At 53.9% G+C, this 17,955-nt stretch overlaps 1 protein-coding gene across 6 annotated transcripts in view; it reads right to left on the reverse strand.

Annotated features, from left to right (window-relative positions):
- The window catches only part of PAQR5 (progestin and adipoQ receptor family member 5), an 87,033-nt gene that overhangs the window by 11,012 nt on the left and 58,066 nt on the right, over positions 1-17,955 (reverse strand). For all 6 annotated transcript variants that reach the window (XM_024747529.1, XM_024747523.1, XM_024747526.1 and 3 more), the window contains 3 exons: positions 15,031-15,158; positions 12,144-12,349; positions 7,672-7,798 (listed from right to left, as the gene is read on the reverse strand). In XM_024747529.1, coding sequence (XP_024603297.1) covers positions 7,672-7,798; positions 12,144-12,349; positions 15,031-15,158 — 461 coding nt within the window. The remainder of the gene's footprint in view (positions 1-7,671; positions 7,799-12,143; positions 12,350-15,030; positions 15,159-17,955) is intronic.

Consider the following 17,955-nt stretch of genomic DNA (forward strand, 5'->3'; position numbering starts at 1 on the left):
GGAAACTGAGTAAGCATGGTCCTTCCTTCTCTCTTTCATCATCACCCCCACCTGCCTCCGGTTCCAAGACAGATGAAGCCAGCATTAAAATGAGTGGTGCTGACTGTGGCAAAGACAGGCAGCTCCTCCTGGATGGAACACGATGGGGCCTCAGCTGGCTTGGGCCCAGCCTGAGGAGGGGGCAGCAGCTGAGGGTGTGCGGAGCCGGGCAGCACAGATGGCAGGCTGGATACTGGGAGGGGAGGGGTAAAGAGAAGCTCCACATGAAACCACAGCCCTGAACTGGGGCTTGAGCGAGGGAGAGCTCACACGCCCAGGCTGGGCCAGGAGGCAGGGCAGGTACCCGCTTCAGCAGCACAGCGTATTGTGGGGGATGGATCCTCCCTTGGTGCCCACAGGGCTGTGAGGCCAGAGGACCCCCAAGGGTGGTGTGCAGAGCCTGGGCGCCGAGGCTCGTGGGGTAGCTGTTCTAGTGCAGCCCGTAAGATGAGGGAGGCGCTGGGGCCATCTCAGCCCCCCGTCGACAGTTCTGCCCCTCATCGCACTCTCCAGCGGGGATGGAGTCTATGTCCCACCACTGCTCTTCACCTCTGCTCCCCAGATACCCTGTCCCAGCCCACTGGCCTGCCCTTTCTGCACCAAACATAGACTGCTGCCCCTGCAGCCCAGGCCCACTCCCCCTCCAGGTTATTCACGTCCCCTACGAGCCAGTGCAGTCACCTGACTACAAGCCCCACTGTGCCCACATCCTTTGGTGTGGAAAATGGCAGAGACACCCACATCTGCCTCCTGAGTGGTCGGGGAACTCTCCTCGAGGGCAGAGCTGGGTCTGCTCAGCTTTCCATCCCCAGCGTCCAGCTCAGAATCGTGTCTGAGGACATGACATCGCCAGGCTGCTGTGTGCCGTCCAGCTCTCAGGGCAGCCCAGCCTGGGGATCCCTGTTCTAGGTAAGAGGCGGCCACCGTGGACCCCGAGAAGCCCCATAACCTCCAGAGATCAGCTCCAACTTTGCTCCAGCCCATGGGCATGTCCCTCCTTCTTTCCTGACCCTGTGGACACTGGGCAGAGATGGAAGAGAAGTTCAAGAAGGAGGGGGAGACATAAGGGACCTCAATTCACCGTCCCCCAGAACCGAACCCCAGCCTTGGAAGGAACCACAAACCCCGGGATTGGTGAGGCTGCACAGGGTCACCATCTGGCAGACACCCTGAGTCTGATCCTGTCCCCGCCCTTTGTGACCATGTCATCCAGCAGGTGATGTAACCCTTGTGTGCCCCAAAATCCTCATGTGTAACATAGGGACAACAGAATCCCTGCAAGGGATTGTTGCAAGGGTTTGATAAAATGTTGCTCGCAAGGAACTTACAGCTGTGCACAGCACAGAGTAGCACTCGCGAAATGGCAGCTTTTAAAAAGAACCTGTGTTGTAGGAGCCATCCTGTCCCCATCCCCATCCTGTAGCTACGTCGTACCAAAAATAGGAACAGGAGGGACCAGGTGAGTTCTGCGTGATTTGCCTAAAATCACAGGAGCTAATAAGAGGCAAAGCTAGGATTTACAGCCAGGGCCATCTGGCTGGCTTCCCACCCTCTCCCCTCGTGCGGGGAGAGCAGGCATCTGACCACTACCCAGCCTCTGTCCTTACCTTACAGACACCCCTCTGCCCGAGGAAGCAATCAGAACACACTCCCGCTGCCCCAGGAACCAGGACCCATCTCGATGGCCTTCTCAGTCCACGCTGGCAGACCCTGTCCAACCACGGCAAGCCCACTCCCTCCCTCCCCATGCACTGCCACCGCCTATCACCTCTGAGTGCAAAGAGACTCGCTATTAAAGCACGCTCTTTCTGCGGCCACTTACACAGGAAGAAGGCTGGCTCTGGCTGACGAGGACCATCCCCCAAACCATGGAGTTCCTGCAACTTGAGACATTTCGCCCGGCCTGATAAAGTACTTCCCCAAGGGCAAACGAACCAGCCTCTCCAGCTGCAAAGCCGAGTCTACAGAGGGAAAAAGGAGAAAAAGCAGAACAGACGAGAGACAGCAACAAAGAATAAGAGGCAGAAGGGCCAGCAGCCACAGAGGCGGAGGGGGGCGGCTCCCACTACCAAGGTGCAATTCCAAATCAGGCCACACGGTGTCGCCACAGCCAGAGATTCCGAGAGGGACGGGAGGGAGCCACAGCATCCTGCAAAGCACCCCACACCACAAAGTCTCCAAAGCCTCGCCTGGTAAGGCAATCCCTGCACCCCAGAGCTGGGAGTCAGGGAGCCAGGCCTCCTCTGCCTAGAACCAGGTGGGCAGGAAACACTGGATTTGGGGAGAAGCCTCCAGCAAGAGAGGGTTGATACAATACCAGTCTATTCTAAAACCTGATAAATTCTTGGTGCAACAAAGCTGGAAAGGTTTGCAGGTGAATTCTGGAACTAGTGCTTGAAAGAAGTGGGCCTTTGGAAATATCATACTGTTGCAGCGGTGTGTCTGTATGTGTGTTGGGGGCGGGTGTTATGGTAGTTTGGTTGTTGTGTGGGCGACATAGCAGGAATGTGGACATTTCCACGTGCTGGCCCCTGGCCCTAGCAGCACCCTGTCATCTGACTGAGCCCTCTGACCTCCAGATGTATCTGAGAACCACTGTCTGCTAAGCCTCCTGTCTCCGGCTCTGACCTCCAAACCCCCTTCCAGGCCTGCCCCATGCCTCTCTGAGCTGCCACGACGGCACTGCCACGGCAAGGCTCTCACAGCACAGCTCACTATCCACCAAGGATGAAAATTCATCTCTCCCTCACAGCACCGACCACAAGGCATTTCACTGAGCAAGTATGTGTCCAACGGTTGGATGCTTTGAATGGATGAACAGAAAAGTGCGTGCAGTGACTCGGGGTGAACAGCAAACACTGTGTAACTAACATTCCTGAGAGAGTGGTGGTGCCTTCCTGGGCTTTCGGGCTGTCGGCGGGTGTGAGCAGGCAGGGTCTCTGTCACCCTCACCTGGCTCCGAGAGCCACAGAGAGGTCACCCGTTCTGTCATTGCCCCTTCAAATGCTGCAGAACAAGAAAGCGGTTTTCTGGAACGTGTTCCTTTGAACTGAATTCCATGATAAGGATCAAGAGACCAGTTGGGGGAGTCCACGTCTCCCTGGGTGGACTTTACCTAATGGACATGTATCGTAAGGGAATGAACGCCAGTAGGACCATGCTACTCTGGGAAGCATGTGGATAACTAAAGCATGACTCCTGAGCTCCACGGTCTGCTGCTCAGGGAAGGAGGTGGTTCTCAGCCACTCCCGGCCATACCACGGACGGATAGAGCGGGAGCGGGGAGGCAGACGTGGGCCTGGTGGGTAGAGAAGAAGGCAAGGAGAGAAAGCTTGGAAAAGGCGCTGAAGCGAGCATCATAGAATGCCCACACCAGAAGGAACCCAGGGGACATCTTCTTAGATGTCCCTGTTTAAAGGCCGTGATCGGCCAGAGGCAGCACAGCAAGTCTGTGAAATCGGGACCCCAGACGGCCCTCGCCCTCCTCCACCTGCTTCTCTTGAAGTTAATCAGGGCCAGAGCCACTCCGCACACACGAGTCCCCGTCCTCACTCCTCAGACACTGAAGACAAAGACAGAGAATGAAAACAAAGGGGACGGGCCTTGTAAGAGCAGGGATCCACGGACACACGGAAAGAAGAGCGGACAGGATGCGAAGGAAGCTGGACGGGCCCACAGAGGGACATCCCACTCTATCCCTGACTCTCAGCATGTGGCGATTGCCCCTCTCTCCCTTTCTGTCCCCCAAGCCCCCACTTAAGCCCCGCAGGGCACGGGAGCTGAGCCCACAGAATTGTCTTCCTAGGAAGTTGACTGTCCTTCACGAGGACAGGGCCAGTCCTCTGTAGGACACACGAGGTGCTTCCATTTCCCCCGCCTCTCTCTAGCCCCCCTCTAGCTTCTCTCCCCGCTTCCAGCCCCACAGGCTCTGGCAACTCTGAAGCTCCTTGTTGCCTCCCAATGCCATCCCATCCTCTCCAGGCCCTCGCCCTTGTCCAGGCTGTTGGCTCTGTCCAAAAGGCCCTTCCCTCCTCTCCAGCTAACGTGTTCGACCTTCCTCAACACTCATTCCTAAGGCCACTTTGCAGAAGCCTGGGAATCCAAGCAGGTGTCATTTTGTATTATCATTATTTGCTTACGTTATACCCTGTAATGCTACACACTGAAAGCCTTTTCCTCTGGCCTTTAAAGGAAAAGATGACTCCATCTGGACTTTTTGAGGGTCTGCAGTCTGCTTCTCATACTGCATGGGGCACTCTCTGAGGACGAGGACTGAGCCTCACTCATCCCTGTCTTCCCAGGTCTCAACATGACACTTGGAGCATGGCAGGCATTTAAGGAATGTTGAGTGGTTGGTTGGATGCATTGATGGAAGGATGGGTGGTTGGGTGGGTAGATCAATGCATGAATGGGTGGGTGGATAGATGGATGGATGGATGTGTGGGTGGATGGGTGGATAAACTGAATAAGTGGATGGGTGGATGAATAGATGGCTGGGTAGATGGATGGATGGGTGGGTGGGTAGCTGGATGGAAGCATGGATGGATGGATGAATAGGTGGATGGATGATGAACGGGTGGATGGATGAATGGGTGGGTAGGTAGATGGATGGATAGATGGATGAATGTAACAGCCACAGATGTGCCCCATAAACAGAAATAATCTATTTCATTGACAAGGGAGAAGCCCCAAATGGACATTCAAGAGATTCCTGGCCAAGCTGCCCTGCCAAACAAGTTTGTCTAAAGGTGCCAGGCATGTCACATCCAAAAGACCCATTCAGGGACTTCCCTGGTGGCACAGTGGTTAAGAATCCGCCTGCCAATGCAGGGGACATGGGAGCCCGCACACCTAGAGCCCGAGCTCTGCAACAAGAGAAGCCACCGCAATGAGAAGCCCACGCACTGCAACAAAGAGTAGCCCCCGCTCGCCACAACTAGAGAAAGCCCGTGCGCAGCAACGAAGATCCAACGCAGCCAAAATTAATAAATTAAAAAGAAACCAAAAAAGACCCATTCATTGTACCCGAACAATCAGGGAGGACTCCGGGCTAGAAGAAAACAATATACCCTCATGGCTTATAGGTGATTCAGGAAGATTTAAAAAAAAAAAAGTTCCAAGAATTGGCATTGGGAGTTCATGGGAAAGCAGTCCCGGATCATGAATGGCGGGACTGTTTCTTCCACCCATGAAGCCCACCTGCCCCACCCGTCCACAGTGCTCGCCTCCCTCTGATCCTAAGTTCGCAACAGCAGAGCCACACAGCCCCGCAGAAGCTAAGCAGGCAGGACAGTGGCTCGTCCAAGGACCTGATCCAGGTGTGTCTTTGGCCCAGGCCTGTCGGTGAGCCCTCACATCCAGACACTGTGCCTCCAGGCCACGCTTCATCTCTCTTGGGCTGTTTTAGCATCAGTGTTACTTTTCTATGTATGTTACACCTTGTCTCACCCGAGGCAGGGACCCGATCTCCTCCTCTCCCCCACCCGTGGCAGCCCTCACAGCTCTGGCCTGGCACAGAGGTTGCGCTTCAGAAAGAGCTTTTAATCGCCAGAGCCCTTGAGGAATTGGGGGAGAAGGAAATAATAACACCCCATGATGTCTGATTCAGTTTTCTACCCTCTGGGCAGACCCTATCTCCTCACAGCTGGAGGGGCGCTCTGATTTCCAGGAAGAGGGAAGGGGGAGTTTACCCCCCACTCCCACCCCAGGGACGAAGGAACACAAAGCCCAGTCTTGAGACTGAGCCTGGAAATGAGACTCACCCCCATGGCAAGCGGCTCTGTGCTTCCCACCACCTGCCTCAGGACAGGTAAGTGGAAGGCAAGTTGGGACAGGCATCCCCGATGCTGTTTAAGGCTCTATCCTTTGGTTTTTAAAGAAAACCAACCTGTCAGGTTTGGGGAACTTGCCTACCTCTGGATCCCACAAAACCAAAGTGTCACCCAGAGAAAGCTGGAGCCAAAATCATTGCGGGGAAGTTGCAGAAGCATACCTCTCCCTCCCTGTTTTCTCCTGGGGAGGGAAGAGGTGGCGGCTGCCAGGAATACGAATTCTATGAGGCCAGCAGCAGTCTATTCCGGAAGACTCAGACTGGCTCAGTGGAGTCGCGGGTAGGGGGACAGATGGCCAGGGGTGACCGCCACCCTTCCTTCGTGCTCTTCCTAACCCACCATGAAAGGCCCCCGGCACCCAGCACCATCTACACAGGGATGTTACCCCAACACCACCATTCCAGAGGTTTCCCAAGTAATTTCGGGTAGTTCAGTTTTATACCAAGAGCTGAATAAACTAGAGTAGTTATCCTAAAAAATGCCTCTTGTACTCATACTCCAATGAGCTTCCTTGAGTGGAAGGAAAAAAATAGAAGGAATAAGAGCCAGTGAGCTGGGCATGACTCATGGCCACCGGTCTTCCCCTGGGGATGTGTTGGACATTTGAATATCATCCATCACCCACCACACAGACAGGGATATCTTGTTTTACTGCACTTTGCTTTATTGTGGTTTTTGCAAATTGAAGGTTTGTGGCAACACCGTGTTGTCAGATGATAGCATTGTTAGCAATAAAGTTTTTTATTTTTTTGTTTTTTTTGCGGTACACGGGCCTCTCACTGCTGTGGCCTCTCCCGTTGAGGAGCACAGGCTCCGGACGCGCAGGCTCAGCGGCCATGGCTCACGGGCCCAGCCGCTCTGCGGCACGTGGGATCTTCCCGGACCGGGGCACGAACCCGTGTCCCCTGCATCGGCAGGCGGACTCTCAACCACTGCGCCACCAGGGAAGCCCGATAAGGTATTTTTTAATAAAGGTGTGCACATTGTTTCTTTAGACATAATGCTATTGTACACGTAATAGGCTATAGTGTAAATATAACTTTTATATGCGCTGCGAAACCAAAAAGTTCGTGTGACTTGCCTTATTGTGATGTTGGCTTTATTGCGGTTGTCTGGAACCGAACCTGCAGTATCTCCGAGGTGTGCCTCTATCAAGAAGCCAGCCCCCTCTGTCCCTATTAGCAGATGGCCAACGTATGGGGCACCTCCTATGGGCCAGGCTTGTGTTAGGTGTTCTGGATACATTACCCATAATCCTTACATCCGTCTCACAAGGTAGCTGTGTTGACCCCACTTTTTTTTTTTTTTTTTTTGGCCACGCCACGCAGCTTGCAGGATCTTAGTTCCCCAACCAGGGATTGACCCTGGGCCACAGCAGTGAAAACACCAAGTCCTAACCACTGGACCGCCGGGGAACTCCCTTGACCCCATTTTATAGATGAGCAAACTGAGGTTCAAGGAGGGTAAGTGACTTGTTCAGCAACAGGACAAGCTACATAACTTGTAGAGCCCAGGGCAGAAGGAAAGTAGGGAGACCCCCTTGTTCAAAACTCATTAAGTGTTTCGAAACAACAACAGCAGGGAATTAAACCAAGGGTGGAGCCTTGTTGCTCACAGGGCCCTGAGCGCCTGCACGGGCGTGTGCCTGTGAAGCTGGTCCTGCCCGGCCACTGGAAGTCCATCTGGAACTGAGTCCCAGGTTCCCGAGCATCTTTTCCACTGTCCCCTCCAACAGTCCAGGGAGCTGTGTGCTCTGTGCCGCCCCCAACCCCATCCCACCTGAGACAGAGCAGCCGGGTACCTGGAATAGCAGGAGAGGCCGGTGCTAATGATGGTGTTCAGCACAGCCAGTGCCACGTAGTAATCGTGGAAGACGGTGTTCACCAGCGCGTCCGGGAACACATAGGCAGAGTAGGCGATGGCCGAGCCTGGGAAGAAAAACCAGCCTTGGGCAATAAGCCAGGACTCAGCACTGTCCGGACTCCTTGGGAAGACCAACACCCCCCCACACATCTGGCTGAGCCCCCCATCATCCCCACAGACCATGAGCAGTCCTGCCGCTCCCCCCTTGCTTATGCCATCACGCATCACCCCCCCCCCAGCACGAGAATGTTCTGTGAGCCCAGCACTGCTCCAAGGGCTTGACATGCATTAACTCACATAAACTTTACAACCACCCTCTGACATCAATCCTGCACTTAGCCTCATTTTACAGATGAGGAAATGGAGGCACAGAGAGGTTTAGTAAGCCTCCCAGGGGCGCACAGCTAGAAAGCAGCAAAGCCAAGCTTCAAACGCAGGCAGTTCAGCAACGGTCCCTGCTGTTAACTATGGTCCACGATGACACCCCAGTGTGCTCAGCTTTGCTCTGAGTGTGTACATCTCACCTGCCTGATGATATGGGTGTCCCCTGTGGAACGATCAAGGCTGCAGGGGAGAGGGGGCTGGGATGAGGGAGGGCCCTTGCTGAGGCGAGGTGTGTCATATCAGCGGGCTGGGGGACTGGCCAGCTGAGAGGCTGGGCGTGAGATGCTAGCATCTCAGCATTTTGTTTCGTTTTAGGTTTTGGAGTCTGTGAGAGAAGGGTTACTGAAGGACCTTTTAGAGACCTGTCTGCTGCAGCTTTTGTTTGAAAGAACAGGGGAGATCACTGTCCTTTTCAAAGGGGACAGATGTGTCCAGGAGCCTGGACCAGATGGCCTCCCCAGACACCCTCACCTGCTGAGGTCCCTTTTGAGAGAGGCAGCTGCAGGCCTGTCAGCCCAGAGCCTAAGATCAGGCCTAAGGACACCTGTTATCCAAAAACAAAGAACCCTGGAATGCTAGTTCAAGGCTGAACTCAGGCCATGCAAGTTCAACCTCTGCCTTTGATCCCATGTGACTGGTGAAATCTAGTGAAGCCCAGGGATGTGCCCAGGGTCATACAGGCAGAAAGGGCCAAGAATCACTACCCCTGGTACAACGCTCCCCACTCCTGCAGGCTACCTGTGAGATTTCAGCTGGAACTGCCTCCAGGGGGACAGATTCCTGCCTCAGCCTGATACCATGGGGAAGCTCCCATGTGGACCAGGATGCATCTGCTCTGGGTCTATTGGCTGGGGCCAAGCTCCATGGGTGATATAAGAGCGAAGGAGACTCAGTCCCTGCCAAAAAGCGCAGTGGAAAGGGAAACTGGTGAGTGCCTCCAGGCGGGTTCCAGGGTGAGGTGGACGTTCAGGATGGGCACACATGCAGTCAAGCGGCTGACCTTGGAAGCATCCTTGGAAGATGGGGGATTCTTACGGGTGCCTGAGGGCAGGGACGGCTTTCCAGGGAGCAGGACCAGGAGACACCTTGGGATGCCAGACTGAGGAAAGTGAACGTCCCCTTTCAGGCAATAGGGGGCCCACTGAAGGTTTTTGAGCAGGGGATTAAGATGGTCAAAGCCTAGTGAAAGTGCGCGGGAGGTCCAAGAGGGAGGGGAACAGCTGCACATCGGGGAGGAAGCTGAGCAAACGCCACCCTCCAGGGATTGAGGGTTTCCATGGGGTCAGGGAGGAGGAGAGATGGCTGCAGACAAGGGAGTCCCAGGTGGATCCCACAGGCTCTCTCGACTGACTAGACCTTCCTTCCAGGTTTACTGAACACCCCCATGTCAGGCTCTGGGCTACGGACTGGAAAACCAGATGTGAAAGACGCATGGCTGTCCTCAGGGAGTTGTTCCCAGTGCGGAGCAGAAATGAAGGAATCAGACAGAGCTCCACGGAGGTGGATCCAGGCCCAGGGACTTGGAGGAAGCCACAGGCAGGGGCCCTGAGGCTCCCAGGCCCTGGCTCTGCCATTTACAAGCTGCGTGACCCGGGTAACTTACCTTTAGTGTTCTCACCTGTAGCGTGGGTATAATGATGGTCCCCACCTCAGGGGCCTGCTGTCAGGGTTAACTAGGTAATCGTGGTAATCGCTACCTTCTGTTGCTTACTAAGTGTCAGGCACTGTCCGACACGCTTCATTTACAAAATGCATTTAATCTTTATAACACTCCCATGAGGAACATACTATGCCAACTGTATCTTGCCTAAGAGCATATAAGTATTGGGGGGGGTGGGGTTAGGCCGCTAAGCCCCGCGTTATGCCACCCCTTCGTGATGTGGGAGGTGGGTCGGGTGCTCGGCATGGAGCCTGCCGTGATGCCTCTGAAACGCTTGCCCTTATCATAAATGAGTCTGGGGCAGGCGATCGAGGGTGATGGAAGCTGCCGGGTTAAGGAGTTTGGACTTCATCCCAGGTAACCGGGAACTTGGAAAAGTTTAAGTGGGAGGGGTGCCATGGTCAGAAGGCCTGGAGGAAACCCCGCAGGGCAGCTGGGTGAAGCCCAGGGGAGAGGTGTGAGGGACTGAGTCAAGCCAATGGGGGCACGGCCGATTTGAAAAGTATGTAGGAGAAACTCAACTGAGTTTGCCAACCGATTAGACAGGATGGTGAAGTGGGATGGGTGGCGAGCGAGAGGCAGGGGGAACTTGATTATTCATAGATTTCTGACTCGAAGGGGAGTAGATGCAAGGGCGGGGGCAGGGAGGATGTAGACAGTCTCGGTCCCAGGGCTGGATGTGGTGTGGAGCTTGGGTGAGCAGTTTACTAGAGATGGGGTTTGGGAGTGTCCCCCAGAGGTGTTGGGGGTTGGTGTGGGCGCAGAGATCTCCCAGGGAGCCTGACCACGGAAGAGCAGAGGCCCCAGAATGGACTCCCAGCTTGCGTACCCGTGGGGGGATGGAGGAAGGGGAACTGGCCAAGCAGGATTAGCATGTGAATGGGTGGGAGGAAAACTAGGAGGGAGTGATGTAACAGGGGCCAGAGGAAGCGGGGGAGGTTTGAGGAGCACGGGGGTGCCCCTGCATCAAAGGCTGGAGAGAGCCCACGGGGCCTGCGTGGATCCTGTGAGCCAGGAGGAGGCTGGGGCCTCGGCAACCAGAGTTTTAGTGAACAGTGGGGACTGGGCAGCAGAGCACTGAAGACTGGTGAGCATGAGAGACTCGTGTGTGTGTGTGCATGTGTGTCTGTGTTTGTCTATGTATGTGTGTTGGTGTGTATGTATGCACGTGTGTGTTACTAGTGAAGAGAGAGGGAGAGGGGCGGGAGAACAGGTTGGAGGTAGGTTCCTCACACACCCTCTTGGGCAAAGGGAAGACGGTGACTTTGCTTTCACACCTGGAGCAGGACCAGGTGGGAGGAAGCGGCTAGAGCTGGGATGCCCACAACTGGGGGAGAGGAGAGGAGACAGGAGGAGAGGGTGTCAACCCCCCACCTCCCCTCACTCTATCCCTGCAGCTCTAACCCCTACAAGCCTCCAGACCGATGGGGTCTGTGACCACCCCCTTCTCTGCGGGGCACAACAGAGACCAGCACTGATGAGTGGAGTTGGCTCACCCCGGCCTGCGACAGGAGATCGTTAGCGTCAGAGAACTCGCAAGCCAATTGTTAAACACAGCCATCATTAAAAATTGAATGACACGGCTTCCCTGATGGCGCAGCGGTTGAGAATCCGCCTGCCAATGCAGGGGACACGGGTTTGAGCCCTGGTCCGGGAAGACCCCACATGCCGCGGAGCAACTAAGCCCGTGCACCACAACTACTGAGCCTGCGCTCTAGAGCCCACGGGCCACAACTACTGAGCCCGCATGCCACAACTACTGAAGCCCGCACGCCTGGAGCCTGTGCTCCACTACAAAAGAAGCCACTGCAATGAGAAGCCTGTGCACCACAACGAAGAGTAACCCCCGCTCGCCCAAAGTAGAGAAAGCCTGCACACAGCAAGGAAGACCTGACGCAGCCAATACATACATACATAAAATTTATAAAAAAAAAATTGAATGACATAAACTTACAATGCTATCCATCATATTAACAAGAGTAACAACTGTTCAGTCAATGCACCCGCTGTATCTGTACAGAGGAATTGCTACGTAATGGGGACCTACCATGCATCTCTCCCCAGCCCTGTGTTCAGTGATGTTGTCGGCTTGAAGCCGACCGTGGCAGGAGTATTTACACCACAGCAAACCTGCCAACACCACGGACCGGGACTTTTGTCCACAGAGAGCCAGTTGTTAAATATTTGCCAGAAGGCCTTTGGACAAGTTTCTTATAAAACACTCATCAGGCACCCGGGCAGGGGCACTGGCATTGCGGTGACTCTTCCGGAAGCCCACCAGAGCCTCATGGTGACCCCAGCTCCCAGGGGAAGATGCAGGTGGTTCAGTCCCAGGGAAGAGGAGACAAGAGCAGCACCTGACGTACCCAGGCTGAAGAGGTTGACGGCGCCGTAGTCCAGGAAGTAACAGATGTGCCGGGCGTTCCTGGACATGGAGCTGAAGGTGTGTGCACAGCTGGATGCGAGGGGGTACACACAGCTGGCGCCCATGTACACGAGCAGAGGCCAGGAGTAGCTGTCATTCAGGACGTCCGTCACACGCAGGGTGCTCACAAACCTCCACATGAAGAACCTGGAACACAGGGGGACACCCTCAACCTCCGAGACAGGGGCCCCTCTTATAGTCCTAAGCCGACCGTCGTCTGCCTTCCATTTCCCTGGGATGACCGGCTCCTACATGGTCTCGCTTTGGTGACATGCCATGAGCAAGGAAGGGTGAGTGGGGTCCTTTTTGGTTGGAAATATGCAGGATGGGCAATGGTCCAGTCCCCCCCCCCCGTGTGTGGTGACAGATCCCTTTTACAGCATCTTGCCCAGGTGACTCTCCAGCTTCAGCTTGCATGCTTCCAGGGATGGGGAGCTCACCATCTCTTGAGGCAGCTCTGAGTGTTGCAAAGTTTCATTGAGACTCCGTCTGTCTCCCTGGAATCTCTCTCCATTGGATCAGCCCTAGGTCTCCCCATCAGCGCAACAGAAAACAAACCCATCAAATATCTCAAGGCTGTCTTCATAATCCCTCACACCTCTCTGAGCTTCACATTAAAAAACCTCGGTGCATTCAACCATTCCTCATGGGATCCAAATTTGGCCTTGTCGTCATCCCTGTGGTTGGTCCAAGTTCCCCTTGCAGGAGGGCACCTCAAAGAGGAGCAATCTCCTCTGTGGGGTCTGGAAAGTCTGGAAGACAACAGGACGATTTTCTCCCCCCTCTTCCATGCTATTCCTCCACTAATCTCACCATCTCTTTTCTGAGGAGCCTGGTCCCACGGCTGAGTCTCGGCTAAGCCTAGGCCTCCAGACCCTTCTCTACATGGAGACGCTACACAGTTCTGTGTCAGATCTGCCTAACCTATAACCCATGCGTGGGGTTCTTGCTTATAGAGCTGCCCACTTCCACAAACCTCTACTAGAGAGCCAGGCCCCTTGCCCACAAACTCTCCCAGGGAAGGGACTAAAAGCTTTTCACGCAGGAACCCCAAGAGCATCGCTAACTTCTCTGGCTACATTTGTGATCTCTTCCCTCCTGTCCCAGCAGAAATCAAGCTTAAGCTATCTGCTATTTTTCAAAATGTACCCTTTTATCATCTCGAGATTACTCCCAAGTCCCGCTTCCCTGGGGCATCTTTCTCCGGCTCTCCCAAGCCCTCCTTGCTGCTCTGTGTTGCGTTCTCAAGGCCTGGCAGTACAGGGGCGTCATGCCCGGTGGGGCGGCCCCTGACAGCACGTCTCAGCTGTAAAACAGCTACAACGGGATCTGCGCACAGCAACTCAAGCCCCGCAAACAGGGATGGTCAGGCTGGCACTGTGTGGTTGGCACAAACTTCAAAATAGCCTAAGTCACCTGTGGTTCATCCAGAAAATGGGACACCGCTCAAAAGCCGGAGAGGCTTCTGTGAGGGTCAGACAAGAGATCTCTGAGGGAAAAGCAAGGGAGGAAAGAACCAGGTGCTGGGTGTACACACATGTCACAGATGCTCGAGTCTCTAGAAAAGCGTTCTGGGAGGATGCACGAGCAGCAGGTCACCCCGGCGGCTCCAGAGAGGACGAAGAGGGGCCGGGGGAAGACGCCGACTCTACTCCCTTCTGCAATGTTATAATTTATTATCATTTAGACTTTTTACCCTTCTGGGAGGTACCAGAAGGCCAGCAAGTGCATCCAGTTGACTTAAATTTAAAACAACCAGCAGCCTCCGTGAGTAGATCTTGCTGCCACCCGGACCAGTCTGCAGGCGCTAGGGCTTCTTTACGGGTGGTCCTATCCCACCCCAAGCCTGAGCTCTCCCTCTTCTCCACTGGCGACGTTTCTGGCACCAAGCAGACTTCCCCTGCCTTTTGCCCTGGGTCTGTCTCTAACTGCTGGCCAGGCAGGCCCCCGTCCTCGGGCCCCTCTCTCCCTGCAGCACACCCTGGGGTCCTTCCTACTCTCTTGGCTTCTCAATATGATTGGGAGGGGGAGTCCAGAGACCAACCCGTGCCAGAACTTGCCAGGGGATGTAAGCAAGTCACTCCTGTCTCTGGGCCGCATCTGTGTCAGCCAGTGGTGGTCTGAGTCGGCTGGTGGCCCGCATGACTCCCATGGTCCTTCCAGCTCTCGTATACTATGACCCCATCTCCACCCTTCACTCGCTATGCACAGGCACCAGGTATGTGAAACTGGTCTTCGGTCCCCACCTTTCTCAGCCAGGTCCCTCCTCACCTTCCTGGCAGCTCCCATTTGTGTGTGTGCACGTACCGGAGCGTTCTCTTGGCTGGCTCCATTTCAGTGCTGCCTGACCACATGCCTCACGGCTGCTGTGGTCCCAGGCACCCACAGCTCTGTGCCCGATGCCTTTTCCAATGCCTCATCCCCTAATCCTCAGGGCAACCCCAGGAAAGGCGCAGACTGAGCTGCTTGGCATGTGGGAAAATGCGAAGCCCAGAGAGGTTAAGTGACTTGCTGAAGCTAGGGAATTTTAGCCAGGGCTTCCAAAAGACCCAGAAAGCCTCCAAGACCGAATAAGACAATCCTCTCAAATCAGGCCCCGAAGCAGGGGAGCAGGGAAAGACCGGGGAGCTTCCAGGAGCCCCTCCAATCCTACCACAATCTGGGTCCTAGAGCTCACCCCAGCAGCAGACCGCCACGCCTCCCAGCACTACGGGGGAGTCCCCCAAATGCCATCACGGAATCTCAGCTCTCTCCACCCCAGCTGTGTTTAAAGAAGCCCCAGTCCCCAGGCTCTGAGTGAGCAGCTGGCCAAGGGGGCTGGGAGGTACCAGAAGGGCAGCAAGTGCGTCCAGATGTTGAGGGTCTCATTGGTCATTTGGAAAAGGCTGAGGAGACAGGCCGTGGCGGAACTCTGTGGATGTCGGTAGCCGAAGAGGATGCCCTGCTCATGGAACACCTGCAGGGGGAAGAGAAAGGGGCGCCGAGGTGAGACGAGAAGGGTGGCGGGAAGGTCTCAGGAGGAACATCTCCGGTAGTCTCTAGTTTTCTCCCAGGCTGTGCACTTGTACACTGGAGCCTGGAACACTTGACCCCGAGTCCTTCACCTGTCAAGCTGCTCCTGCCTCCCTCCCATCGCTTCTAAACTCCCATGTCCTTCCAGAAGCCTGCAGTCAGGGGGAGGAGAGGATTCAAGGCCCTGACTCCCTTTGGGAATCCAGCCTGTCTTTGCATTCCAGATGCACTTACTCCTGTCATGAATATTGCCTAAGAATCTGCTTTGGCACCCTGTGCCTGGGGCCTACAGCCCAGTCTTCGGATGCCGTCGTGGTTGGTTGACATATATGCTGCCTGTTCGAGCCAACAAGCCTTGGATGTCAGGGGCTGGTGGGATGACCTCTGCAGAAGATCCCTCCCCGCCGGGGCCAGGATATATTCACCAAGGTACTTCATAAAGGCCTGTTGACGATGAAAACTATGATGGCATCAGCCTGCACTGCAGGTGGAGGAGAAGGCTGGTCACAGCAGGGCCCACGCAAGCTCCCCACCCCACGCAGCCCGCCTGGCAAGGCTCTCAGTAACCATCCCGGATGAGAACTTGGACGGGTCAGGTAAAAAAGGGGATGTCAACCTGCTTGGAGGACTGCATCACATCCATTAAAAATTATGGAGACAATGAGGCATGAGGGACAAAAGCTCAGGATGCGATATTACGTGAAAAAAAGTGGGATGTCAGCTGTATTCCTGCCATGATGATAGAGCTATAGAAATTTTAAGTACACATAGTGGGGTGGAGACTGGGAGAAACACAGAAAAGGAAAGAGTTTTATTTGTTGAACTAGCAGGATTTGCAGGAGATTTTCTCCCTCTTTTGTGTTGATCAGATCAGGGTTTCTCAATCTCGACCCTGTTGACATTTGGGGCCAGACAATTCTTTGTGCTGGGGGTGGAGCTGTCCTAGGCATTGTTTAGCAGTAATGTGACAACCAAAAATGTCTCCCGAAATTGCCAATGTCCCTGGGGGCAAAATCTCCCCCAGTTAAGAACCACTGACTTAGCCGAATGTTGTTATAACTTTGAGAGGTAAGTAAAAATGAGTAGATTAACTGAGGCAAATAATGACAATGACAATATTAGTAATCGTAATGTAAATTGAATCACAATCAATTTTAAAGGTTTCCCTCTGATTTTCTAGGGCTGTGGGAGGAATGGAAGGCTGGGAGAATTCCTACCTAACCACCCATTTCCCATTTGGGTTACCAACTTCTTAATTTAAGAGAGGATCTTGATTCAAAAATACACAATATTTGTAATGACCTATAATGGAAAAGAATCCGAAAAAGAATATATATGATAATAACTGAATCACTTTGCTGTACGCCTGAAACTAACACAACATTGTAAATTAACTATACTTCAATTTTTAAAAATGGTTTAAAAAATAATAAATAATCTAAAACAAAACAAAAACCACAAGAATAGACAATGTAGGGACTTCCCTGGTGGCACAGTGGTTAAGAATCTGCCTGCCAATGCAGGGGACACGGGTTCAAGCCCTGGTCTGGGAAGATCCCCCATGCCACGGAGCAAATAAACCTGTGCGCCACAACTACTGAGCCTGCGCTCTAGAGCCCGTGAGCCACGACTACTGAGCCCGCAAGCCACAACTACTGAAGCCTGCACGCCTAGAGCCTGGGCTCCGCAACAAAGACAAGCCACCACAATGAGAAGCCTGTGCACTGCAAGGAAGAGTAGCCCCTGCTCAACACAACTAGAGAAAGCCCGTGCACAGCAACAAAGACCAAACGCAGCCAAAAATTTAAAAAAATTTTTTTAAAAGAATACACAATGTATGGCATAACTTGGACTATCTCTTGAGGTTCTGAGTCAACAGGTCTCATGGAATAGTGGAGAAATTAGTAAGGGGATATCAGAGTAAAGAGTCAAATCTGGGCCCATTAGGTGCCCTATGACCTTGAGCTGGGCCACAACTCTCAGGGCTCAGTGTCCACACCTATGAAATGGGGGGCATTTGCTCACCAGACGGTGAGCACATTCCCATCTTGGTTCAATTCTGGGTGAAACTAGTCAACTAGGGACAGGGGGAGAATGAAGTTGGCTCACGGTCCAGTGAAGAAATACTGTTTGAATTAGGTTTGGGTTTTAGCTAATTAAAGCGATTTGTTCCAGTTTTTGATTCACTGTGCATTTCTGCTGACATCCCCGGTTTTCAGTGGACAAGCTTCTCTAATGGGCAGCGGGCAGCTCGGCTTGCAGCTGCCCACCCACCAGGGTTGCTGACAAGGCGGCAAACGGGCTGATGGCCTTCAGCCTTTGATTCAAGCGAGGACGATGGCGCGTGCTTGGCAGGCACGCGTAAGGCCCTCCAGCAGAAACTATAGGCCTATCATTCTACCTGTTATGTTTATTGCTTTCTTCCTTAAAAAAATTTTTTAAAATAAATTTATTTATTTTATTTTTGTCTGTGTTGGGTCTTTGCTGCTGCGCACGGGCTTTCTCTAGTTTTGGTGAGCGGGGGCTACTCTTCGTTGCAGTGCGCAGGCTTCTTATTGTGGTGGCTTCTCATTGCGGAGCATGGGCTCTAGGCGCGCGGACTCAGTAGTTGAGGCAAGTGGGCTTCAGTAGTTGTGGCGCGCAGGCTCTAGAGCGCAGGCTCAGTAGTTGTGGCGCGCAGGCTCCAGAGCGCAGGCTCAGTAGTTGTGGCGCGCAGGCTCCAGAGCGCAGGCTCAGTAGTT

Source organism: Neophocaena asiaeorientalis, unplaced genomic scaffold (genome assembly GCF_003031525.2).
Source record: "Neophocaena asiaeorientalis asiaeorientalis breed wild unplaced genomic scaffold, Neophocaena_asiaeorientalis_V1.1 scaffold591, whole genome shotgun sequence".
Classification (NCBI taxonomy): Eukaryota; Metazoa; Chordata; class Mammalia; order Artiodactyla; family Phocoenidae; genus Neophocaena; species Neophocaena asiaeorientalis.